Genomic DNA, 27,302 nt, shown 5'->3' with positions numbered 1-27,302 from the left:
AACCAAACAACTTTAAAATGTTTATTTTATAAATAAATCTCAGGTTTTCACTGAGGTAGTTGATGTATTCGTGCATGTATTAAGTCTAACAAGCACCTTTGCTTTGCTAAATTTTTTTAGAACTGGACACTGTAAGCCAGGTTTGTCCGAAATCCAACCTGGTGATTCCGTCATACTACAAGACTGGCTTATACTTGCTGATATGTCATCTTCGTAAAAAGGAATTTTAGTACGTAAATACGCGGCGGAGTCTTCTATATCACGGAATGCCTAAAACATAATTGTAACCACTGTTAAAATAAGAAATTACAACATAATACAATGTGGCTATTAATAAACAATACGGGAACTATTTTTGCTTAAATCTTGTTTAAAATTACAGGGTCATTAACTAATAGAATTAACAGAATTATTTGACATAAATATTAACGTTTGGTTTGGTCTTCTGACGGAAGACCGCTGCTAAATTGCAAACACAAAGGGGTGTATTCTGTAACACTTCCGTTAAATTTTAGAGGCCTCTAAAATTTTAGCGTCCGCTAAAAATATTTTTGTATTCTGTAACTTATGCATCCGTTAAAATCCTAACCTAAACCGTTAAAACTCCCGCTAAAACAGAATATTTTGGAGGATGTCAAAACTTGTCCTCTTATTTTCAGCAGTCCGTTAAATATTATTTGATTATTTTTGTTTGGTTAGGTTTATATGATTATTAGTTTGTTATTTATATATTATAGTGCAGATAAACAATTAAAAAAGACAAATGTCTTTTTATGATAGATTTGGCGAAGCTTTAGTTGATGAAATAATAAATAATAATGTAAGTCTTAGTTTACTTTATGATTCATGTGTACACCTATAAGAAAATTTAAATGTTCTGTTCTTTTTCTTTTTGTAGAGCTGAAATCAGATTACATCAAAGGATAATCCGAGATATGATCAATCCTTTCCTATAACACATGGACTTTTTTCAATTCATTAGGATTAATTTCAGTTCCTGTTAAAATTTTATTTTCTTTTAAGAAACGTAAGCACGAGACGTAATAAAATTTTATTAAAATGAAAATAAAACCAACGCGAACACAAATAAACTAAAATATATTTTCAATATTAATAAAATAATAAGTCAAGCAGACTGTCAATTTCTCCTTCTTTCTTAAGTTTTTGGCCTCCGACACTTAGTTTTTGGTCAATTTCTACCGTACAAGTAGTTTAAACACGACCAACGTGCGACGTTGCCGTATCTGATTTAAAACCTTTTAGAGGGTTCCTCTAAAATAATATATTTTAGCAGTCCTCTATAATATTTCTTTATAGAATGTCAATGTTACCTAAAACTTTAAGAGGGCCGTTAAAAGTTAAATTTTAGAGGCCTCTTAAATTTAACGGAAATGTTACAGAATACACCCCAAAGTGTATAAAAAAGCAGCGCGTCTTCCGATCGGGATCTAGTCGTCTTACACCACTAGCCCCTGCTAGACCGTTGTTTGCCGAGTGCCTCTTCAAAATTCAACGTTTATTGTCATTACCCAAGAGTAAACCCTTGTGAGAAGACTTCGTTTGAAGAAGAGTCCGAACGCCTTCGTAGTAAATACGTACGAAGCCTTATCGGCTACAAAATATTCGCAAGAAGGTGAAGAAAAGTTTAATAGTAAACTTATAATCACCTCACGAAAGAAACTATCAGCTCGGAGTGAACATTCCCTGCCCGGGTCGGCATCGATCCTCGAAAAAGGAAAGACAGTGTCGAACTGACACAGTGTTCCACTGGACCACCGACGGTTAGGAGTGAATAAAGGTCCCAGGTGGACTTGGAATTACTCCTCACACGGAGGCCGAGCTGAAGTCGCGCTTCGCCGTTAGAAACCTTTTCAACGGAAATAATCAACGTCTTTACAGAACATAAGGTTGTTTCCGCGGGAGGTAGCGTGCGGGTAGTCACCACTCCGACAGTGTTCCTATACACCTCGTGGAGTGTGTGCTCGACCACACGTCGAAACGTGAATGGCCGACATCTCTGTAAGATTCAAGGCGTACACCGTGATCGGAATACCCATAATTAATACATGTAAGAGAAAATTCATTGTCAAGTAAGAACCCTTCGAACTGATAAGGTATTCTAAATTTCCGGTGGGCCTTTGGTGACTACAGAGCCACCGGTTAGCTTCTCCTGGAGTGTGGTAGGAGTATACACAGATAACCACGAGGTCGAGAATGGAGGCGAAGAATCTTCGCTCCGCCTCACGAGCGGCGGTCGAATCACATCCAGATACAGAAAATACCTCTGTGGATGCTCCGACCGTACGACACCTGTAGCTTATATATGTGCGAATATCTTTATGGAATTCTCTTTCATACGTTAGGTTGGAACTAAGTTTTGGTTTTAAATTTTCATAGTTGACATTAAGGTCTGCCTTACGTTATTCAACTCATTTGTCAGTTTATATATATATATATATATATATATATATATATATATATATATATATATATATATATATATATATATATAAGAAAAAGTAGTCCAAAGTTTTTTGACTAGTTTGGAAAAAATATATGTAAATACTTTTTTCTTTTTGGGTGTGGTAGTCAATAAAAACAGAGCTTTGCTAAGGCGTACTATTTATTCTGAATCCAAGCTTTCGGTGGTTTTTTGCCACCTTTATCAAGGTCTACAAAGAAAATTCTAGCCAAAGTTTTTTGACTAGTTTGGAAAAAATATATGTAAATACTTTTTTCTTTTTGGATGTGGTAGTCAATAAAAACAGAGCTTTGCTAAGGCGTACTATTTATTCTGAATCCAAGCTTTCGGTGGTTTTTTGCCACCTTTATCAAGGTCTACAAAGAAAATTACTATGTTGTAACAATTTGAATGGTGCCAAAAAAAGGCTATAAACAACTATAAAAAACTTATCCGAATGTAAGATTCGTGGCATAAACAACAACGTTAAATAACATGATAATACTGAAGTTGCAACTAAACTTAAAAAAGTTATTATGTCTATTGTTGTCTAAAAAGTTATAGTAATTTTCTTTGTAGACCTTGATAAAGGTGGCAAAAAACCACCGAAAGCTTGGATTCAGAATAAATAGTACGCCTTAGCAAAGCTCTGTTTTTATTGACTACCACACCCAAAAAGAAAAAAGTATTTACATATATATATATATATATATATATATATATATATATATATTATATATATATATATATATATATATATATATATATATATATATATATATATATATATATATATCCCCCAAAACCCTCCAAAAGGGTAAATGTTTACGTACCTCCAGTGGTTTTGGAGTTATTTTAAAGAAAAGGATATTCATTCGAAATTCATTTTTTTTACTTTTGGTTGATTTTTTTTCCAAATTAAGCATTCTAAACAGGTCAAACTTTTAGAGTATGTAAACAAAGAGAATTAAAAAAGGGTGATGACTGACATTTTAATTAGTGTTACAAGTAGTTGCGTATTTGTTGATTTTTTCGGTAAAAAAATTAGCGACCGACATTGTTTTCACCGTAAGTTGAACAATGCCCAGTTTTCCCATTATTTGACTTTAAAACTTTCAAATTTAGCGTTTAACGAACAAGAACGAACGAACCTTTAACAAGCCATAGTTCCGTGCTTGTGGTCATACAGTAACTAAAAAACATTTTCTTTATTTTTTTTAAAGCCACAATTTGACTTTCTATAGTCCTTTTAAATGCATACTTTTTGCGAAGATTAAAAATGTTGATTTTTTAGATGAAAAACTGATTCTTTCGGTCTCGAATAACTCGAAAAGTACTAATTTTCCGAAAAAAAAAAAGAAATTAATCTTTTTTTGCTATGAATTAGTTTTTCTAGCGATTTCAGTTGTCAAAACAGATATCCTATAATATGACATGAGATGACAACCATCCAAAACGTGAAAACGCCATTTGGAACAATATAGATTTTGCTCCTTGGCCTACCATACCTACTGTCAAAAATTCAGGTCAATTGATGTGTTTTTAAAAAAAATGTCAGGTCAAAATCCTCACTTCGTGGACTATTACAGTAAAAAACATTTTCAGTGCCATAAATGAATAGCCGTATTGTATTAAAGAACAACATAAATCGTGAAAGTTTTGACATATATCTAAGATTAAAACATTTTTGTTAAAATACTACGATGCTTGTGCAATAATTAAGTAGAGACATCTACTGATCCATTTGATGATTAAAAAGTCGTCAGTTGATTATACATTTAATAATTATATTAGAATAATGAGTTGATGGAACATTTAATAATGGTTTACGCAACTGGCTAATTGTCTTAAACACATAAACAGCACTAGTTCTACTTAGCGGACAAAACGATTTGATAATAAGGTCTTTTTTAAAAAGTTAACCCACTAGGGACCAAGTGGTCATTAATGACCCACGCGTTATTAAAATTCAAATTTTTTCCTCACTCTTTATAAAAACATCAATCGCAATATTTTAGGTTCATATACATATGTCACGCAAAACGGTTATCGAATATTTTCCAATTGATTACTCCAATTTTAAATAGTAATGAGTTACCTACTAGTGTTAAAACTTTCAAACACCTTCACACGTACGTTCAGGGTCTTCGTTCCGCACCCCGCAAGGGGCTCCCCTGTGTGCAGCGTGGTTGCACACAGGGGAAGGTCGAGGGACCTTCTTAAGGACGTTATTTTAGTTCCTTTATATATATATATATATATATATATATATATATATATATATATATATATATATATATATATTAAACCTACATGATGTCTTTTTAATAATACAATTTTATTTTATGTGACTTTTGCGTTATTATATAACGTTAACTGTTATACTGTTAGTTGAACTGAAAACCCAATAGCTAGTATATTTTTAATCAGCAACGGCTTCTTCTTGGTGAAATTATGGTGTTCCACTTTGCAAAAGTTTAGTAATAATAATAAATAAACTATGTAGTCCTAAAATTACTATTGTATTTCGGCATTTTTATACATGTGCAAATTTAATTAGATGAGAATTAAATAGAGATTTTTATTCGACTATCATCAAAGGAGCGCTAGAGTATCCAACTAGGTCATTAGAGATAGATTAAATGTCATACACACGTTAACTGACAGAATAAAAAGGAGGTCTCAAAAGGTTTGGACATCTACGGATAGAAGAAAATAGATGGACCAATAGAGTATTTAGATGGAATCTGCCAGTGTTTATGTAGTAAATAGCTGATTAATTAATTAAAGTAGTAAAAAATGAAATGTATATGTTGTATAAAAAATAACAATTGGCATAACTCACAAATTATTATCAGCACAAAAGACACGCTTACCCGTCTTTAAATGTTGCAGGTGTCAGGTAGGAGGACAGCCTCGACACTCAACGATACGACGTCGCGTGTAGAGCTGGACAGTAATATTTCGACGTGTACTCAAATGTATGTGCTCGCGCCACACAGTCTTGCTTAGTTCTTCCTCTTTTGTAGGAACAAAGCCCTATTTACGTGGAGAGCGTGAGATGAAACCATGTGGAAGGTAATCTATTAAAAGCCCTTATCTCAAGAATTTTGTGGCAATTAATGAATTTTCCGAATTAGAGCTACTAAATGCTACGTTTGGTCAATGCTTCTGCATAGAGTTAAAACTTGAAACAGCTCGCAAATATGACAAGAACAACGTCACTGCGCTCACAAAACATGAACGTGAGAAGAAGCATAAATTTGATTTTGAAAACATCAAAATTTAAAAACAGAACAAAACAAAAAGAAGAGGGAGATATACGAATCAATAGAAATAAAAGAAATACCAACGTAATAAATGACAAAAAAGATACAGAAAACCTAAATAAAATATATTTCAATCTGATTTAAATAATAATAAATATAACACCATAAAAAGCTCTTAAAGTCATAACATATCTCCACTTTACCTTTTTCGAAAACATCATACGCCCATATAAAAATAATTATATACTAATGACAGTAAACCATGAGATATCCGATATCAACTTTTATTTGTCAGTTCATTAATGTTTGTGTCCCGTTTTACGTTTTGGTAAGTCATATATATATACATATTTTATAATAACTGTTTGTCCTTATACATGTACATTTTAGAATCTTGACAAAGGCAAGGGTTTCCTGCCGAAACGTTGATTGCAATGGTTAAAAATAGTGTTTAAAAAATTAATTTATAAATTATATACTAGATAATATTAGATATAAAAAGTATTTGGTTATTTTAATAAGTTATATACTAGAGAATTTTATAAAAATTATTTATGTGAGGGCATTTTTAAGAAATTAGCATGTAATAAGTGTGAAAAGTTTTATTTTAATAATTATAATGTTGTAGATGTATTTAAGTGAGCCATGTGCATAGGCAACCAACTATACATTTAAATGACAGTTGAATAAGAATTTACGAATATAAGTGGGGTTATAATAATATGTTAGTTTAAAAATGTTTAGTTTATATATAGTCACTGATTTAAGTTTATATTCTGATCTGAAAAGCCTAAATGTCGATAAAATTCTCGATAGAAAAGTAAGGAATTCTCTAGATCACCGGAGATGGCTTTGTTTGCGAAATGGACTGTTCCAGAAAATTCAGACATGTAGGAGATGGAACAAATCGAACATGATTATCGAACATATATATATATATATATATATATATATATATATATATATATATATTGTTATGGATCAGTTTATAGATCAGAAATAGAATAAAGAGTTTTTTTTATTATTTTAATATACCGCGGGCATATAAGTTAAAATACAACCCTGTACTTATTTGTAATCGTTATAATAAGAAAAGACATTGTTTCCGTGACGGACTAGTTTTTCCTTGAAGGACTAAGTGAATAGTGAAAGGACAATGGAATTCGTGTAATTATATATTTAAGGAATAAACTTTGTAATTGTATTTTGCGGTGTACATTTTTCGAAAGTAAATAAGAATTAGATTTAGATATGAGATAACAAGAATTTGGAAGCTTATTTCGGTTGAAAAAGGCAGAATTGTTAATGGTTTCTGAAAAGTAATTTGAGTGAAATTAGTTTATTTGTTTTAAATATTATGTTGGAAATTTTCTGAATCGAAAATTAGTGGGAAAGATGAATGCTTATGATTGGTTAAAAAGGAATGATGGGGGATGAGAGAGTTTGAGAAGGTTGTCTGGGGAGATTGAAAAGTTTGATTATGTTACCGGCAGACCAGAAGAGAAGGTGTTTTTTCGTGTAGTCAATCGGAGTAGGAGTGTTTTTCGTTTGTTAGTGAAAAAGGTGGAAGCAGAGAGCAGATCAAAACGAGAAGATTAATACCTCTTTTTGAGTCTGTATAGTCCACGAGATCTAATTGAGAAAGAAAGGAGAATTTGTGAATAAAGAGTACCGGTCAAAAGAGGCTTGGGCTTGTGTTTTCGGAGGAGTAGTTTGCTGGTATGCGGTTTTGGAGCGATGCTGAGAACGGGAAAGATTTGATGGTAGCCGGACATAATCAATCAAGGAAGGAACTGTGGTTTGATCGAGAGGAGACATCATTGGTGTAAAAAAATTAAAGGTCAGTCAAATAATTTGAATGAAAGAAAACTTTAAGACATTCTAAAGATAAAATCAAATATAAGCATACGAACTAAGATTCCAAGTTTTAAAGAGTTATTTTTTTGTGAATAAATTATATTTTTTATATGGTAAATTTTTTAGTAGATATTATTATAAAGCAGATCAATAGATAGTTTGTTAATTAAAATTAAATTTAGAGTATTGGAGTTTGTTGGGAAAGATAATTGCCCACAAAAAGTTATTTATTAACATTCACCGAATTGAAATAAATAATAATTTGTGTGCATATTTATGTTGTTTTAATGTTAGTTCCGTTTCCTGTTTTATCCCGATTATGAGCAACTAGGAGATACTAAACCCACTAGAAGAGATATATAAAGTAAACTGATTAAAGTAAAATTAAAAAGGCACCCTGAGAATTTTAATAGTAATTGAATTGTATGACTCTGCATAAATTAGTGAACTAATTAATTAAATAACTGGATTAATTAAATTAGTCTTAATCAATAATAAGACATCATAAAGCAGATCATAACAATATATATATATATATATATATATATATATATATATATTATTGTGATATTTAGAGTCTTGGTGCGCCAAGCAATAATTAGCTAATTAATTTTTTTTGATTAATTAAAATTATTTAAATGATATGATTATGACTCTATCACAATTTTTAATTCTTTTATCTCAGGGTTAAATTCGTGCTTCAATATCTATGCTATTACATGTGAAAGGTAAGGTCCAGAGAATACCGGAATAATAAAAAACACATATGATCTAACACTATATATTGAAATAAAAATAATGAAATAATTCACACTCAAAAGTTTTCAATAAACAAATCTCATATAAGGATTCTCAAAATTTTGTTCTCCGTACGTGAACAATCAAAAATTAATGGTACAAACAATATTAATTGAAATCTCAAAATCCCAAACTATTCTAACTCTCCTAATCCAAATATTTATATCCTTTCTAAATTACGTGTAAAAATTGTGTTATCAATAAAAGAAAAAACTGCAGAAAACAAAAAATCTCTCTCTGATGATGAGTGGTCCAAATCCTTGTTCCTTATAGACTGTATTATCTCCTCTCAACCGCTCCCTATGTAATCAGCAATCTTACACAGATTGTTGCAAGTATATCGTCCTTAATGATCTCCTTCAAAAGCACAAATCATTCAAATTATGATAGCCTTTTCTCCTCTCGATAAACTGAATCTCTCGTTGGCCCGAGTGAAAAATGACTCTTGGAATATCTTCTCTTTACGATAAACTGAATCTCTCGTTGGCCTGAACAGTGACTCTTGGAATATAAGTAGAGAAATATGACTTACAATATTTTGCTGCTTCAGCTCCTGTCAGATACACTAACTCCACAAAAACTCACTAACATTCCACACTACTGCTTGCTACATTTCAGGAACCGCCAGAGAACAATCCCTGTTCCTCTCACTGACTTGGAAAACCAACTGCCTATCTTTTCTCTCTCCTCAATCTAGCTAAACTTTCCTTATCCCACCTTTTTCAATCTCCGCCAATCAAAACTCGTCACAATTCCCCATTTTTTCATTTCGATAACAAACAAATTTTTACCTATAATTATAAATTTCCTAAAACTTATTTACAAATACTATTTTTCTATAAATCTTAAAAACTAACAAAAACCTCTTTCTATAATCCTCTATTGTCTTTAATCACTACACTAATGTATTTGTAAAAACCCGTTTCAATTTGTCTTTTGTTTCACTTAAACTTATGCGGGTCAACTGAAGTATAACAAAGAAATGATTGATGCAAAGCTTACATTTTGTTTGGTACAGGTAATTCAAGGATTTAATAACTTTCCTTCTCCGAAATGTTTGTTGGATATTATCCTACTTATCTGAATTATTTTAATGTTTTTGAACTTTGAAATATTTTAAAACAAACCAATATTTTTCTTGATTTTACATATCATAACAAATCCCCGCCATTTGATCTGCCGAAAACTCTTTGTTAAATTTTAAAAATGACAAAAGTTTTCTAGGATCAAATTATTTCACTATGTTATTAAAATCTACTTATGATACTGACAAATGTCGTGAATGTTAAAATACCCCGTATATTGCCTGTCTTTATACGGGATTGGATATATTTTCGTTTTAAATTTTTCCAAGTATTTTCCCTTAGAAGAAAGTTCATAATTTTTAACCACTTGATTTACTTTATTAACAAAATCTCCATGGTTTCCTAAAATCTTCTCTATTTCCTTCTCCATGTTTTTTCTACAATTTATTTTTCTTTCATCCACCTTTTGTTCACATGTGTTCACTGTCCATAATACTTCTTCACGAAATTCTGGATTCTCGTCCATCAGTGCCATTTTTTCTTCTGTTTTATTTTTATCCTCTAATTCCCTTTGGTATTCCGAGCACCATGTTTCTATTCCTTTCATTTTTCTGATGATACCTTCTTTTTCTTCCTGCTTCCATTCTGTTTTATCGTCGGTTGCCAACAATTCTTCTGTACCTTCTATTTCCTGTTTTTCTCTGGTCTCCATCTTATTTTCCTGCTTTCTTTTCGAACTCTTCTTCTTTTTCTTCCTTCTCTTTTTCTTTTCTGTTAGATCTTGTTCTTGTATTTTCGGTTTATCCTCTACAGTCATATCGATTTCTTTGCGTTTTTCCTGTGCATTGATCCTTCCAGAATTTGTTTTCCTATCTGTTTGCTTTTCTTCTCCTGTGTTGTCTGGTTCTGCTCTGATTTCCAGTTTATTTTCCGAAAAATTTATGGTGATATCTTTTTTCCTCAATTCATCAATTCCCGCTATCATATCATGATTTAAATCTTCAATCACCACACATTTCATAATATGGAATTTGTTTCCCACTCTTATCTGTACTCCCAAGCCTTCGTTTACTGTCGTCAAATTTTTATTGTTTGCACCCACTAAATCAACCCTAGGAATCTTATACACAAATCTGTCCAAATTTAATTCTTTTACTAGTTTTTTATTGATTAGCGATATCTCCGATCCAGAATCAATCACAATTTTAATCGCTTTATGTTTTATAAATGCATCTAAAAATATTAGATTAGAATTAGAAATTTGTCTGTCGTTTCCTATTGCTACATGATTCATCTCCCTTCTATTTTGTTGTTGGAAACTCTGGTTATTTCTATCGTCCCTTTGTTCATTAGTATTCTGATTCGGAGGATTTTGTGCATCTCTATTCCTGTTGTGATTTTCATTTGTCCTATTTTTTGTATCATTCCGGTTATCGTAATTTTGTTGTCTATTGTAATTATTATAATTTCTCGGCCTATATTCGTTTGTTGATCTGGGATGTCGGTTTCTCTGGTCATAATTTGATGAATACCTTCTTTCCGGTCCATTATATTGGTCATGTTGTCTTCTATTTCTCATTTCTTTTCTTTTCGCTTCTTTTAATTGAAGGAATTGGCACAAACTATCAATATCTTGATAGTTTCTCAAAATCACGTGATCTTCCAACGTTTCCTCAAAATGTCTGCTGATCATTTCTACCAGCTGTTCGGTAGAATATTTGTATTCTAGATATTTTGAATTGTTATATATCTGCAAAGCATATCTTTCTTCAGATATTCCCATTTTTTCGTGATATTTTCCATTCTGTAGCTCTTGGTTGATTTCTCTCTGTTTATTTTTCCCCCAGAAATAGTTGAGAAATTTATTTTCAAAATCTGTCCAATTTTCAAACTCATCTTCCTTGCTTTCATACCATAACGCTGCTCCTTCTTTCAAATGGTTTCTAATTGTTTCTTTGCAATCGTCAAAATATCTAATATGTTGTAATTTGGTTTTCAGATTTTTAACAAACGGTACTGGGTGTGTTTTCCGAATATCCCCGCCAAATTGTATTTTCGCCTCGCTTGTTCCATGGATGATAACTTCTTTTCTCTCTACCCCTCTTAGTTCAATTTCTGCCATTTGTTTTTCATTTTGCTTTAATCTTCTTTCTACGTCCTTCCTGTCTTCTTGTAGCGCCATTTCAAATTTTTCTTCTAACTGTTCTAATTCCTTTTTCTGGACAATCTTTATTTCCTTCATCGTATTTTGGATATCTTTTATCTCTGTCTCTTGTTTTGCATTCTTTATGGTTATTTCTTCTATCTGTTGTATCAGTTCTTTCTTTATCCCCTCAACACATCCTTTAATTTCTTGTTCATAGTTTTCCAAACGCTGCTCTATATTCCTGTTATTTAGTTCTATTGCTTGTCTTGTTTCCCGTTGGTTTTCTTGTTGATTTCTATCCATTTTATCCATTTTCTTTGATGTTTCATTTTGGTTTTTCTCTATTGTTTGTGTCTGTATTTGCATTAGTTGTAATATTTTCTCTATTCCTGATAATTCTTTTTTCTCCTCAACTATTGTAACATTTCCTTCATTATCCGATCCTTCTTCAACAATTGTTTCCTCTTCTCTGTTATCCTCCTTCCTTTCTTGCATTTTGCTTTGACTCCTTGTGGTCGACATGTTGTTTCTTTTTGTTAATGTTTTTGTCCCCGCCAAATGTGAAATTTTACAACACTCTATATGTTTCAGAACACGACAATATTTCTCCCCAAATGTATTAAATTTTCACGACAAATATCAAATATGCAATCAGTAAAATTCAAATAATTCAAAATAAATATCAAATGTACGATTGGTAAATAAAATAAAATCAAATAATTCAATAGCAGTAAATATCCACTAACTACGATCAATCAATAAATCAAATTTATATTCCCTGCAAAAATTGTCAAAATACTTTCAAATTCAAATTCCCTCAATGTTATATGTTTTTATCTCTGGATCACCTGTACTTATTCCAGATCTCTTTCACTTCCTTCAAATGTAAAGCTGCGATATTTTTAAGCCCCACGTTTTGGAAGCCAGTTATTGTGATATTTAGAGTCTTGGTGCGCCAAGCAATAATTAGCTAATTAATTTTTTTTGATTAATTAAAATTATTTAAATGATATGATTATGACTCTATCACAATTTTTAATTCTTTTATCTCAGGGTTAAATTCGTGCTTCAATATCTATGCTATTACATGTGAAAGGTAAGGTCCAGAGAATACCGGAATAATAAAAAACACATATGATCTAACACTATATATTGAAATAAAAATAATGAAATAATTCACACTCAAAAGTTTTCAATAAACAAATCTCATATAAGGATTCTCAAAATTTTGTTCTCCGTACGTGAACAATCAAAAATTAATGGTACAAACAATATTAATTGAAATCTCAAAATCCCAAACTATTCTAACTCTCCTAATCCAAATATTTATATCCTTTCTAAATTACGTGTAAAAATTGTGTTATCGATAAAAGAAAAAACTGCAGAAAACAAAAAATCTCTCTCTGATGATGAGTGGTCCAAATCCTTGTTCCTTATAGACTGTATTATCTCCTCTCAACCGCTCCCTATGTAATCAGCAATCTTACACAGATTGTTGCAAGTATATCGTCCTTAATGATCTCCTTCAAAAGCACAAATCATTCAAATTATGATAGCCTTTTCTCCTCTCGATAAACTGAATCTCTCGTTGGCCCGAGTGAAAAATGACTCTTGGAATATCTTCTCTTTACGATAAACTGAATCTCTCGTTGGCCTGAACAGTGACTCTTGGAATATAAGTAGAGAAATATGACTTACAATATTTTGCTGCTTCAGCTCCTGTCAGATACACTAACTCCACAAAAACTCACTAACATTCCACACTACTGCTTGCTACATTTCAGGAACCGCCAGAGAACAATCCCTGTTTCTCTCACTGACTTGGAAAACCAACTGCCTATCTTTTCTCTCTCCTCAATCTAGCTAAACTTTCCTTATCCCACCTTTTTCAATCTCCGCCAATCAAAACTCGTCACAATTCCCCATTTTTTCATTTCGATAACAAACAAATTTTTACCTATAATTATAAATTTCCTAAAACTTATTTACAAATACTATTTTTCTATAAATCTTAAAAACTAACAAAAACCTCTTTCTATAATCCTCTATTGTCTTTAATCACTACACTAATGTATTTGTAAAAACCCGTTTCAATTTGTCTTTTGTTTCACTTAAACTTATGCGGGTCAACTGAAGTATAACAAAGAAATGATTGATGCAAAGCTTACATTTTGTTTGGTACAGGTAATTCAAGGATTTAATAACTTTCCTTCTCCGAAATGTTTGTTGGATATTATCCTACTTATCTGAATTATTTTAATGTTTTTGAACTTTGAAATATTTTAAAACAAACCAATATTTTTCTTGATTTTACATATCATAACAATATATATGTCTCCGGCCCTTGTACCAGAATTACAAAATCATCTGAATATTGGAAGCACTCTATTTCAGGTTTGATTAAATCATGTAAGGACCTTATATATAAATTAAACAATATAGAACTGAGAGGTGACCCTTGTGGCAATCCAGATGATGCTTGGATTCTTCTTCTTCTTGATGTGCCTATCCGTTACGAATGTTGGCGATCATCATGGCAATCATTATCTTATCTGCAACAGCGCGGAAAAGCTGCACAGATGTTGTATTGAACCAGTTTCTGAGGTTTTTTAACCAAGATGTTCTTCTTCTTCCTTGACCTCGTTTTCCAAATATTTTTCCTTGCAGGATGGCTTGAAGGAGAGCATGCTTGAATTACTCCTAATATATTGTTTGATTTATCTTTGATATAAATATTTCTATTGAGCATGAATTGCATGATTAAGTTTGCATAGGTTGTTGGATTGCCATACTTTATTAGATATGTATATATCAAAAACTTATTGACAGTATCATATGCCCTACTAATAAAAAAATTGCGATTGTATTTAAATTTTTACTAAATCATGTTCTAATATAATTTATTGTTAAAGCTAAATTATGGTTACATCCTTTATTTCTTCTAAATCCTAACTGCTTTGAGTTCAATCTTCTTCTTCTTCTTCTAATGGCGCTACAACCCTTTGTGAGTCTTGGCCTGCTTAACAATGTTCTTCCATTCTGCCCTGTCGGATACTTTCCTTCGCCACTGCCTGATGTTCATGGTTTTAAGATCCCTCTACGTCGCCTATCCATCTTTTACGGGGCCTTCCTCTTGTTCTGTTTCCTTGGGGCTTCCATCTCTGGACTACTTTTACAGCTCGATTATCTGGCATTCTTTCTAGGTGACCAAGCCAGTTTAGTCTTTGTGATTTTACAAATCTGACAATATCTGCGCTCTGCATTAGTTCATCCAGCTCGTGGTTCATTTTAATTCTCCATGAACTATCGCTGCTTTGAGTTCAATATACAATTTTTTTCAATTATTTGTTCAATTCTTAATTTAATTATATTTTGAAGTGTTTTACCAACACATGACTCTAGAGCTATATTTCTATAGTTATTCACACATAATGGATCTCTATAGGGTTTTAATAAAGGAACAACAAGAGTATTTTTCCATTGTTGTGGAAAGCCAGCTTTTCTTTTAATTATTTGATTAAATATTATTGACAGTGATTCTAATGCCACCTGAGGAAGTCTGCCAATCATACTATATGTTATTAGATCTAAACCAGTAGTCTTATCCTTTTTTATGATACTTATTATTTCCTCTCCAGGAATGTCCTCCACATTCTCATTGGATTGGATAACAGTAAATTCTGGATCTGTTATATCACTTATCAATTTTATCTAATATATCCAAAGCTATGTGTTTGCTAGAAACTTTGACAGGAATTATTGCGTTCTGATAAGTAGAGAACTGTTTCACAGTTTGCCATATTTCTGCTAGAGGAGTGTCCCTGTTCAATCCATTACAAAAGCATCTAAAACTATTTCTTTTTTTATTTTTAAATATTTTTTTGCTATAGGCAAAGATTTTTTTGATTTTGATATAATTATCCATACTTGCTTCTTCTTTGTATTTCTTATTTTTTTTCCTCATTTTAATTAGATTTGAGCATTTAAAAGTAGATTTTCAAAATTTAAAAGTCATAAATGTCATTCGATTATTAACAACATTGAATCATCTGTTTAAATTTTTATGACACTTCTCATTTTAAAATAATTTCATATAAATACAATTATTATTTTTAAACATCTTATTTAGTTTATATAATAATTAAATTTACTATCACACGAAATTTATTTATATTGTATTATTAATTTAATATTTCGCCTGAATGGACCGTGGAAGTGATGACGTAGATTTTATTGACATCTGTCAGTTTCACTTTCCAAACAAACCTTGTTTAGTGTGGATAATTTGTATTTTTCGTTATTTTTTTTACAGAATCTTTCCGCTTTTTGCAATATCTAAGTATTCTAATAGTTACTACAATAATTTTACAAGGTTGTGTAAATAATAAAGCATGTTATTTTATAAAAATAACAATAAAATGCATGTATCAATAAAGTAAGGTTAGAATGTCTTTAATTTAAACTTTTAAACTATATTTCATAGAAATAGAACACTGAATTATGATGGTATTATCGTAAAAAACACTATACTTAAAAGAAAAAGCAGCAGAGGAAGCAAACTATTAACTTTATAGAAATTAAAAAGTCTTGAGATTGGGATTTCAACTTTTGTTTGGAAAGTAATTGACAGTTGTGACGTCACACTTCCACTGTCCATTTGACAGGTCCGTCAGAAGTAAGCAACGTGTGCTTTGTTAATACGTTAGCAGGTGGCGTTAGGAGCAAACATAATAATTTCTGAAATTATTAGAATATAATTTATTTAAATCCTGACATCTCAGAATGTTATTATTCCTTTAAACATTTTTCTAGAAAAAAAAATAGTTCTGGTCCCTAATGGGTTAATTTAGACATTGAAAATACACAAAACAAAGAAATACCTACCTGTGTTAGTATTTTGATGCGCAATATAAGTTTTGCCTGTCTAGTGCCAATTAGTAAGGAACCAAACAAGTTGTTTATTATAACAACTTCGGTATCAGAGTCCTAATCATTATCAAAATATACTTCAAAATTCGTATCTATCACTAACTTGCCAGTCAATGATTTTAGAATATGATCTCATTTTATAAAAAAATTATGGTACTATTGTCAAATATCTAAAACATATTATTTGATCGTTTAACTAAACTTTTACCTGTACAGCTGAATCTTCGTGCAAATCGTAAGTATCTCCTAGAAGTAAACTGTCTATTCCGACATTAGCCACAGCAACTTGCGATTTAACCATACTAGTAGATGCGTCTGTCATTAAAAAGTGATACTTTTCAGACGTATCCCGTTCTGGTGTCAGATCGTAATCATCTCCCATCAGTTTTAAATCCAAGTATGTATTCAATCCGCCTTCCGCTTCCGAACGATTCGTTAGAGAAAGTACTTCGTCTTCCGGAATAATCGTGCTCTGGTCTTGTTTCTTTTCCGGGGTCGTTTCTGCGATATATTCGTTAAGATCTTCAGTATCACATTTTTTGTTGCAGACTAGGGAAGTACTTTGCGTACATTTATTTATCAAATCTGGTTTATCTGAAAAAATATACAGATACTTTATAGAAGAGACCAAGAATACGATGTTATGTGATGTGTAGACTTCGGCAAATATGCAAATAAAAATGTAGAAAATATGCGCATAAATATGCACGTGTTTACCCGAAAATATGCAAATATTTTACAAAATATGCATACAAATAAATAAAAAAATCGTAAAATACTAACAATTTTATTTAAAAAAAAAAGTGTACATAACTAAATATTTCCTACTATTCATTAAGATTTACATTTATTTTAAGTAACTACATCATTTTTAAGTATGAATAAACTTATTTAGAATTATGGTAACAATAAATGACCAAGTGGTGTTTAAAATTTTCTAATAAAAACTTGTGGCTTCTGTCTGAGTACATATATTTATATATGGAAAAACTTCGTTCAACATCAACTGATGTAACGGGAGCATTTTTCAAACTAACCAAAACATTTGGTTCTAAATTAATTGTTTCCGAAATATTTCCAGCTAGAACACTGACTACTACAGAAAGAATATGGTAACCTTTATTTTTTTCCATAGTAGCTTCAAATTTTTTTAAAATATCTTTTCCAATATTACCTCTAACAACATGACGCAAATTCTTTTATTAATGCTGTACTTTCGAACAATGACAGTTTTGGTGATTCTAACTGAGTAATTGTTTTTTGAACAAAACTAAAATTTGATTTTATAAATGAAAGTTCTTGTTGAAGCAAGTTACTCTGAAAAGTTTGTTTAGAATCCAAAAGAGATTGGGAACTTTCATCTGTTAACGTATCAATTATGTTCTTTATTTTAACAAAATGATCTGCATAAAAATTAGCTGCTTCTAACCATGTTCCCCATCGCGTTAAAATAGGTTGTGGTGGAAGAGGAATGTTAGGTAGCATTTCTTTATAAAGTTGAATTCTTATAGGAGATTTAAGAAATACTTTTTTGACACTGGATATCATGGTATTTACAAGAGGAAACTTTTTTCGTATTTCCTCTGCAACTCTGTTTAATCCATGCGCTACACAAGTAACATGTATTAAATCTGGGAAAAATACTTTTAAATTTTGTCCTGCTTTTACCATATAAGAAGCAGCATCCGATAAAATAAGCAGTAATTTATTAGAAGGAATAGTTGTCGGAAGAAAAAAAGTTGCTAATGTTTCTTGTATAAAACGCGAAATTGTTAAAGCATTTGTTTTCTCAAGTTGCTGGCATGAAATAAGATGAGATTTTGGTAAGGTATCTTCTTTAAGAACACCAATCAATAAATGAGCAATATACTTTCCTGAGGAATCAGTGGTTTCGTCTACAGATATGTAAAAATAATTATCTGCAATTTCTTCCTTAATATTAATTAACACCGACGAGTATAGCCCGTTCACATTATTTCTTCTTAGAGACTGATCACTTGGAACATTAAGTTTGCAATATTTTTTTAGAAACGAACTAAAATTTACATTTGCTAATTTTGAAAGCGGTATGTTTGCAGACTTCGCAAACGCGACACAAGTCTTCATTAAAAGTTTCTTGCTCATCTAATTTTTTTGAAGTAGATTGGAAACATTTAGCCATTGAAGTTTGATGTTTTCCTCCTATTTTTCCTTTTTTTGCAATGTGTGAAGCAGTTCTCACATGTTGGTCTATCTGAAATTTCTTCTCACATGCTATCTATAAATAAAAATAAAAACCTTTATTTTAACCCAACCTTTAAAATATAAAAATATAAAAGGTGTTTTTGGTTAATCAAATAACTGGTTTGGAAAAAAAAACACTCGCTAAGTGTTTTAAATGCAGTATTAATCCACAAATTAGTTTTTGTTACTAACCATTAGTACATCATATAACTTATTTTAAAATTCAACAAGTTTTTTTTTTGTTAATTCAATTACAATAAAAATAATTGTGTTTTAGAATAGCTGACTTCATAAAAAAAAGTAAAGGTGAAAAATTTTTCTAAATACACACCATTGTATTGTACCATGGACAATTTTTTCTCACTAAAGGAAGCTATTTTTCATTTAAAAACAACCTACGAGTACTAAATTTCAAGTAAATACGTTTATTGGTTTTAAAGTTATTGTTGTTATTAACTAAAAGAATTTAATTTTTTTTAATTTTAACACCCTGTATCTCGAAAAGTAAATAAGTTTGACCCCTCATTAACTATATCGTTTTGTTCAATTTTTCGAGAAGTATCTACAGTCAAACGTTGTAAGTGTCATTTATAAACACCCTGTATGTATGAAATATTAGATATTTAATAGAAAATATTAGATACTTACAATTTTGCCACAGACTGAACAGTAGATTTTTCCCATATCCATAGACAGCTCTTTATAAGGTTTAATCCAAGTTGAAGCACTGGTTGTTTTAGGAATTATAAAATCACAATATTCCTTTTTGTTACGCACAACGAGTGTTTACGCTTTGAATATCAAAACAAAAATGATTTACAAATCTGAGCATCAAATTAGAAATGTTTAGGTACCTAATTCAATAAACTGGGAGATTTTGGAAAATCCCTAAATTAGGAACAAAACTATTAGCTGTTTACCTGCTGTTAAGATACAATCAATTGTAGATAGATTTGGGGATTAGATCATAAAATGCAAATGAGCGAACCCCTAGCGATTATCCAATAACTGAATGCCTCAGTGACCGAGACTTTCTAAGAATGTTGAGGGCTACTTAAATTGATCTTCTTTGAAATTGTAAATGTTTTGTACCTGTAGAGATTACGTACGTAGATCATTTCTTGATTAAAATGACTACAAAATTTTATACAAGAATTGAAATAAATTGGTATGTTTAAAAATTTTCAAATACAGTATAAAAATCTGAACTTTTATGCACTTTATGCAAACTTTTATACAAATATGCCAAAATATGAAATATTTGCATAAAATATGCACAATATGCAAAATATGCAATATGCATATTTGCCGAAGTCTAGTGATGTGTCTTGTTTAGACTATCATCACATCTGTTTTGAAATAACAGTAATAAGTATATCAAGGAAACTTATGGTAATCCCCATAAAATAAACTAGGAGACATATCAAGTAGACCTAGAACATTATTTAGACAGGCTTAAATGGACGATACGGCCTACATTGGACCTAGATATGGTTGCCGAACAATTTCAAAAGGTTATTATGTCAGCATTCGAAAAAAAAATGTCAGGAGATAGGAAATCCAACAGAAGAGCGCCCTGGTAGAATAAAAACCTTACGAATAAAAGTACGAGAAATTTGATTTCACGGAAACTCTAAAGAAGAAGACTAAAATAATGAAAAATTACAGAGAAAAAGAGAATCGCGGAGAAGGTGTTGCACGAAGATAAGACATAATGCAGAATATCAAGTTTCCATTAAGTTCTCTGGAAGAATCCACAGTCCAAAAATTCAGAGTCAGTTTTACCCATCTGAGTCATGTAAATTCACTCAGATGGGTAAAAAGACATTGCAACAGGTTTTGAGCTTGACTTTCCTAAGTCCAAATCAAAATTAATACAAATACACACATAGCAACCGACTTAACCGAAGTCTATAACTTATGGTTCTAGGGAAAACTGGTGTCTTTTATGGGAAAATGGGTCATAAACTAATTTGAACCGTATAAGTCACCTGGTCCGGGCGGGATTTATTCAATATTTTAACAGAAGGAAAATGGACTTCTGTTCAAAAAAAAATGTTTAATAAGGGTGGTTTTTATAACCAAATCTGGAAAAAACCGGACAGAAAAAAGCCAAGTCTCTGAGACTGATAATTTTGATGCCATTTGTACTAAAGAATTTGAAAAAATCTGCTTGGTGGCCACCTTAGGGATGGTATAATGGTTGAAGGACCGATACACTAGAAAACCAAGAGGTGATGCTGTGTTTGTCGGTAAAAAGGGAGCATTCGACAATATCTCCTACGAAGCAATCACAAGGGCAATTCGTCTAAAAGAAATAGGTTAAACAAGCTGCAAATAGATAGATTGAATGTTGAGGAGCCAAGTGATAGATGTCACATTACTGGGAAATATAGTATCAGCACAGGTAGCTATCAAAAGTCGAAATTCCGGAGGCTGGAGTACCACAGGAAGCAAGTCATTGCAACCAGAAACCTTTAGATGACCTAGAAGAATGATGCATACAATAGAGACTTAGCAGTAAATCCGGAGAAGACCTAAACAGAGATGTTTAATAAGAGACACAGCGTACCAGACGAATAACTAAAGGTGTTGGACACTCCCATCGAATGGTCAAATGAAGCAAAGTACCTCGGAGTCAACATTGACAAGGGAATCACGTTTACATCCCATATTACAAGAACAGTACAGAAGGCAAAAACGGTATCAGTCAACATCAGAAGCCTAACTAGGAGAAGAAGCAAATTAACATTCAGAACAAAGACAAGGCTCAGCAATGGCACCATACTGCCTATCCTGACAGTCCTGCAAGACGAACAGAAAGAAGATCCAAACTGACCACAATGGACTACAATGTTTTTCGATACGTAGTGAAATGATTTCTTTTCAGTGACAACCAATAGATCAGAGCACTGGATCAGATGGAGGAATCTAAAACAAAACTCGACAAACTAATGGACCATTCCAACCACATCCCGCGAGAGGTCATAAGGTATGATGTCTTTGACCGATGGAAACATAATAAACTCAAACAGCAACTGTTTGGCAACGACTAAGAAGAGATAATTAAATGATTTTGCAGAAAAAAAGATGGAAGAAGAATTTGGAAGATAGGGTTTGGAAATTAATTATAATAAAACAAAATACACGGTCATTGGATACACTGCAGAAGAATAACACTTCAATAAAATAAACAAATGGATATAAATAATTGGGGACAACTTTAACAAATACAGTGCAAATACAAATCAGGTGAAACGGATATAATAAATAAAAGATAAAAGAAAAGAAAGATAATAGGACGTCCTAGATTACAGTGGCACTGACAAATAAAAACAGTAATGGAAAAAAGAGACCTTACTGAAGAAGACAAGACTCTATATGATAAGAAGAAATGGCAATTGGGATGTGATAAACGGCAAACAGAATATGCTGCGTAAATCTACGGATAAGTAAGTAAATAAGTAAAAGTAATAACTATTAGTCAACAGGGCTCTTATGGTGGATAGAGTTTGATCACATTGAAAACTTCATCTATTGCTATTAATAATTCCTGTCCATTACTTTATACTCTTTATCTGTGAACACTTTATGTGTTCTATCAAAATTTCCTTTAAAAGATATATTCTTATATACATAAAAAATATAGTCGGTTATATAGGAAATATAAAAATCCGGCTCGTAGGACCAATGTTTATGCAGGAAATATAAAATTAGATGGTTAATTAATTAAAGCAGTAAAGAAAGAAATGTATATGGTTGTAAATATTACAACAATTGGCACAATAACAGCAGTAGCTGGCGTCACACCGTTTAAGAAAAATCGTCTCTCGTCGTCGCAGCAGAGAGTAAAAAAACGATTTGCGAGACGCGGCTGTAAATATTCTCTCGGTGCAGATTGTTTGCACGTCGCGATTGTTAGTTTGAAGAGTTCTCCTCTAACCACTAAAGGTAAAGCACGGTTTACGTAGATCGTTCGTGTGAAATTTGTAAAATCATGCTCGCACAGTTATTTACGGTAATAAAAATAATCCTCGATTCTAGAGGTACGAGCTAAATAGTTTAAGTGTTTTGGGGTTAAAATTAATGATTTTTCCCACAGATTTTATAAAATATGTAGAGAATGCCAATTTTAACGTGGAAAATTTAAAGATTTAAACAAATAATGAACGAAGTAATTAAATAAGCTCATATGTTAAAAATGTTAAGAATGATAATAATAAAATATCTACGTAAGCACTAAACACTTTTCCAAACAATAAAATTGTTTCTAAATTGATTATCTTTACATAATATGCTAAAAATATAGTTTTTACTTACCTATCATTAGGCTAGAAGTTGTTTGGGACGATTGTTCTGTAACCTTATTGGGCGGTAAATTGACTTGAACCATCATGTCCATTTGGAAGTTTGCTATAGCGGTCTCTGTACCACAATCAACTTTTATCGGATAATTTTTGTACCTGTGATCATCTTGAATACCAACAACTCGAACTTTCTCGATACTATACGTTTTGGCAGATTCATCAGGTATGTCGTTGAGACTGTCTTCTAGACTACTTTTATCACTTAATGCGATGTCACTTAGTGGTTCTTGAAATTGAAGATCTAAAAAAACTAATTGATATGTATATTACCTTGGACTTTGCAATCTTATTCGATTGAGTCTCAGTCTAAAGGTTTATAGATAAATGATCCTTTTCAGCTGCACTTTTGACGAAGAAGTATTGGCAGACCAAAAAAAAGATGGTGCGATAATTTAAACAATTTAGGAGGCTAATATTGAAGAAGAAACAGGCTTTAAAGCCTACATACAAGAAGGAATAAAAAGAAGAAGAAGACCTATAAAACCTTATACAAACTTTTCACACATTTAAAAAAATATATGCAAAAATGATTTAATATATAGGGTGTTCCATTTAAGAAAACAAAACTTTGGTTTATTCCGTTGTTATTAATTAAATTATAGATGTCTTTGATACACATTAATTTTGTTAAACATTTTTTTGTATACCCCATAGTTTAGCAGTAATAAAAGAAAACCAGAGGTTTGGTGCACAGTGTATATTAATAACAGAAGAAAAATGATTACCGATCTAGTCTAATCTGTATATGCTCCATTTGGATGTCATATTAAAAGGTGTAGAATTTGGCGAAGATTGTGAATCCTTACCTTTGTCAATCTCTTCGTTACTTCCAACTATTTCTGATTTGGCATCACGATTTAAATTATCAATTTCATTAAAACTAAGAACATTTGTATTAGCCGTGTTACCCACCACAGTAGCTGATGAATTTGACGGTTCTGTGCATTCTGTAACCCTACCTAAAAAATATATTTGCGGAGAATAAACTTAAATCTATAACTAGGAATATACAAAATCGAATAAAAAAGTAATCGCGAACAAAAAAAAAAGAATAATTTGCTATCAACATCATCCTACACAAAATTTGATTAAATACTATTGACAAACATCTAGATTTTATTATACAGTGGAACCTCAGAAATATGAATTTACTGGTATGGATCTAAAATATACTGAAAAAATTCAAAATATATATTTAAATTTTTTTAAGTCGGCGCGAAAGGACCCTAAAAAATCTCTCTCTATGCGAAAGTGGGGTTATAAAAATTTGGCCACAATTTAAAAAGCAAAAGCTGAATTATTACTCAGAACTGTGATGTAGGTATTACATCTACTTTAAAAATGAAATAAGAATTAATGTTAAGCGGTTGATTTTAAATCTACAAAGATATCTTATTATAGCATTTTTTTCTTCCACTCTGTATATCATAACAAATTGCTAAGGTTTTAATTTGCATCAAGAAACAAGTATAATTTCGAATGAGAAAGCATACTTTAAATGTGTATTAACACAGAAATCGCTGTACCTATTTCTTTTTATTTTATTTTTCTCTATAAATCTCAAGTTCTCATAAAATACTTATAATTTGAGTCTTACAAATCTGCGAAAGAGAAACACTTAAGATAGCGTCTCAAAATCTTCGATTAGAATAAACAAAATCCAACTGTTTATTATTGTCAAATAGTCGCTTAAAATCCAACGTTACAGATCATAGCATGAGAATCGAAATTATATTGCGAGTCGATCCAACTTGATATCTAAGGTTACTGGGATGCCTTTTTATCCAGTTATTCCTTATTAGACGGATCCGCATATACAGCAGTCAATGAGTATAGTTAAACAACCCCAAAATTTACCGAAAGTTTTTTTATTTTACCTATACAAAAAAAAAATGATTAAAAAATCAGAAATAAAGAATACACTATTCCTATTACTTTTAAAAGTAAATAGGTAGCTGTTGTTATTCTATTGTTATTCTTTTGTTTTTTATGATGTGAGTAAACTGTCAAGTCAAATCAAGTGTCAAACACAATTTGAAGTTGAATTGCGTTGATTTTTAACTCAATAATTATTATAGTTGTAAATCCCGAAACAGCGGCTGCTTTTGTTGCGTTGCTTCAAGACGGGAGAAGTGAGCGATATGTTGCTCAAAAGTATCAAATATCCAATAGTACTGTGCACCGCATTTTTACACGTTTCTTGGCAACCGGGGCTTACACTAGACTACCTGAAACCGGTCCCCAACGAAGAATCAGGGCCCGTGATGATCGCTTAATCCTCTTATAAAGTCTACGAGAACGTCGTGCCACTGCTGTACAAATCCTAAATCAACTTCAGTACATCCGGAATACTAACGTAAGTGAACGAACATTTATACGAGGGCTTGGAGAAGCAAATTTAAGTAGTCGCAGACTTGCAAAAGGCCTACAATTTCTCAGGCGTCATCGAGTTGCGCGGCTTCAGTTTGCCAGAAACCATGCTCATTTTATTGTAAATAATTATAGGCACGTTTTATTTACCGAAGAGTATATGGTTTACCTTGTGGTCTTCAGATGGCCGTGAGAGAGTATGGCGAAGACCGCATGGGCGTTTTGCAGAATGTACCTTCAGTCCTAGGGTAGGCTATCAAAGGGACTCAATTATGGTGTGGCTGAAATTTCTCTAGAAGCACATCGTTCTGAGAGGTTCCAAGAGTTCCAATGCCAAGTCCCACAGTGCGATGATCACTCAACAGTTTTTAAATGAAGTAAACATTTCTGTAATGGATTAGCTAGCATTGAGTCCAGACGCAAAACCAATCGAACATGTTTGGGGCACGCTTGGGCGAAGGATACGATGTCGTGTTCCTGCCTCTTTAATTAAAAATCAATTACAAGAAGCTCTTTTCGAGGAATGGGGACTTATTCCTCAACATGACATTTCTCATTTAATTTTAAGCATGCCAAGGAGAATTCAGCCAATAATTCAAACACGTGGAGTAAACATTCATTATTAAAATCAGTTCTTTGTTCAAAAGTTAAATTTTTATTAGAACCTACTTAAAACAGTTTGTTTCGTTTGTGTTTACGTTTGAATTGACCCAAGGGGACGTTTAGTTTTGAAACTAGTGGCTAATACATGGGGGAGGAATAAGAAAATTTCTTCCAAGAAGGTCCAAAATTATAAAAAACCTATTATTTAGGTCTTTTGTGTAGTTTGGGTTTATCTTTTTTATGTCTTTTGGTTGGTGTTTCATTGGAAGTTCTCCTCTCCCAAATTGAAAGTTCTCATCCTAAGGCAAATGTCTAGATCCGCCACTGCTTGTAACTAAAAGAGAAATGAATAATTCCAGATTCAAGTATGTTCACCTTAAAAACCAGCATTCAGATGTTTTGAAGGACACGGTGAGTTTTGGGACGTAGGACTATAAATCGAGCATGTATATTGAGATCAAAAAGAATTGAGAATTGAAATGAACCAACTGAAATAGAAGAAGACAGAATTTCGTATTAAAAGAAAGTGAAAACAATGGATGAAACTTTATCTTTTTTCGAAGGACAAGGAAAACTCGATAATTTACATATGGGAAGATGCTAAAAAATGACAAATATGCCAAACCTCTCTTTAAAACCAAAATGCGTACGTATATAGTAGGAAAACGAGAAATAAACACACTTATCTTATGTGGTCGCTCTACATTCCTGTTTGAATTATTTTTTTATTTCTCATAAGAAAGGAAGATTGTGAAAGAAATTAACTAATACCAATTTGTTAGCATCCGGATGTTTTTATTTCTCGCTGTAACATAAATAACTAGACATAATCGGTTAAATCTTACAAACAAATGTCAATTTCAAATTAATACCTGTTTACATATTTATCTAAGATTAAATATTAATTTCTCTCAATGACATGATAAAAATATTTGTATTAAAGATAATCTCAATAAAAAAACTATTTAAAAAAAGTAACATTAAAATTTACTTTGGTCATTTTTATATCATGATATGCAGTAATGAGAATTTGCGCTTCTTTCAAACTATATACAAGTTTTATGTTGTACATAAAAAAAGGTTATTCAGAAAACAGTAAAAAAATTAGGGGAGTCACCCTATAAAAAATAAAGCAATGCACTGTACTAAATATATATATATATATATATATATATATATATATATATATATATATATTGTTATGATGTATTGTTTGTGAATGATGAGCAATGAGTGTTTTTTAATAATATAGGG

General features: G+C 31.6%; 1 protein-coding gene across 2 annotated transcripts in view; it reads right to left on the bottom strand.

The window, feature by feature from the left end:
• The window catches only part of LOC140441170 (uncharacterized), a 43,770-nt gene continuing 16,468 nt past the window's right edge, over nucleotides 1-27,302 (bottom strand). Inside the window, exons 7-10 of one of the 2 annotated variants that reach the window (XM_072531649.1) lie at nucleotides 23,882-24,034; nucleotides 23,029-23,325; nucleotides 16,694-17,079; nucleotides 1-270 (exon numbers count right to left, since the gene is read on the bottom strand). In XM_072531649.1, coding sequence (XP_072387750.1) covers nucleotides 40-270; nucleotides 16,694-17,079; nucleotides 23,029-23,325; nucleotides 23,882-24,034 — 1,067 coding nt within the window. In that variant the 3' untranslated portion in view covers nucleotides 1-39. The remainder of the gene's footprint in view (nucleotides 271-16,693; nucleotides 17,080-23,028; nucleotides 23,326-23,881; nucleotides 24,035-27,302) is intronic. The other variant, XM_072531650.1, reaches the window with a different exon arrangement.

The sequence above is a fragment of the Diabrotica undecimpunctata genome, chromosome 5 (genome assembly GCF_040954645.1).
Source record: "Diabrotica undecimpunctata isolate CICGRU chromosome 5, icDiaUnde3, whole genome shotgun sequence".
Classification (NCBI taxonomy): Eukaryota; Metazoa; Arthropoda; class Insecta; order Coleoptera; family Chrysomelidae; genus Diabrotica; species Diabrotica undecimpunctata.
The sequence above is the reverse complement of the archived record's forward strand: the minus strand, read 5'-3'. Positions and strand labels throughout refer to the sequence as shown.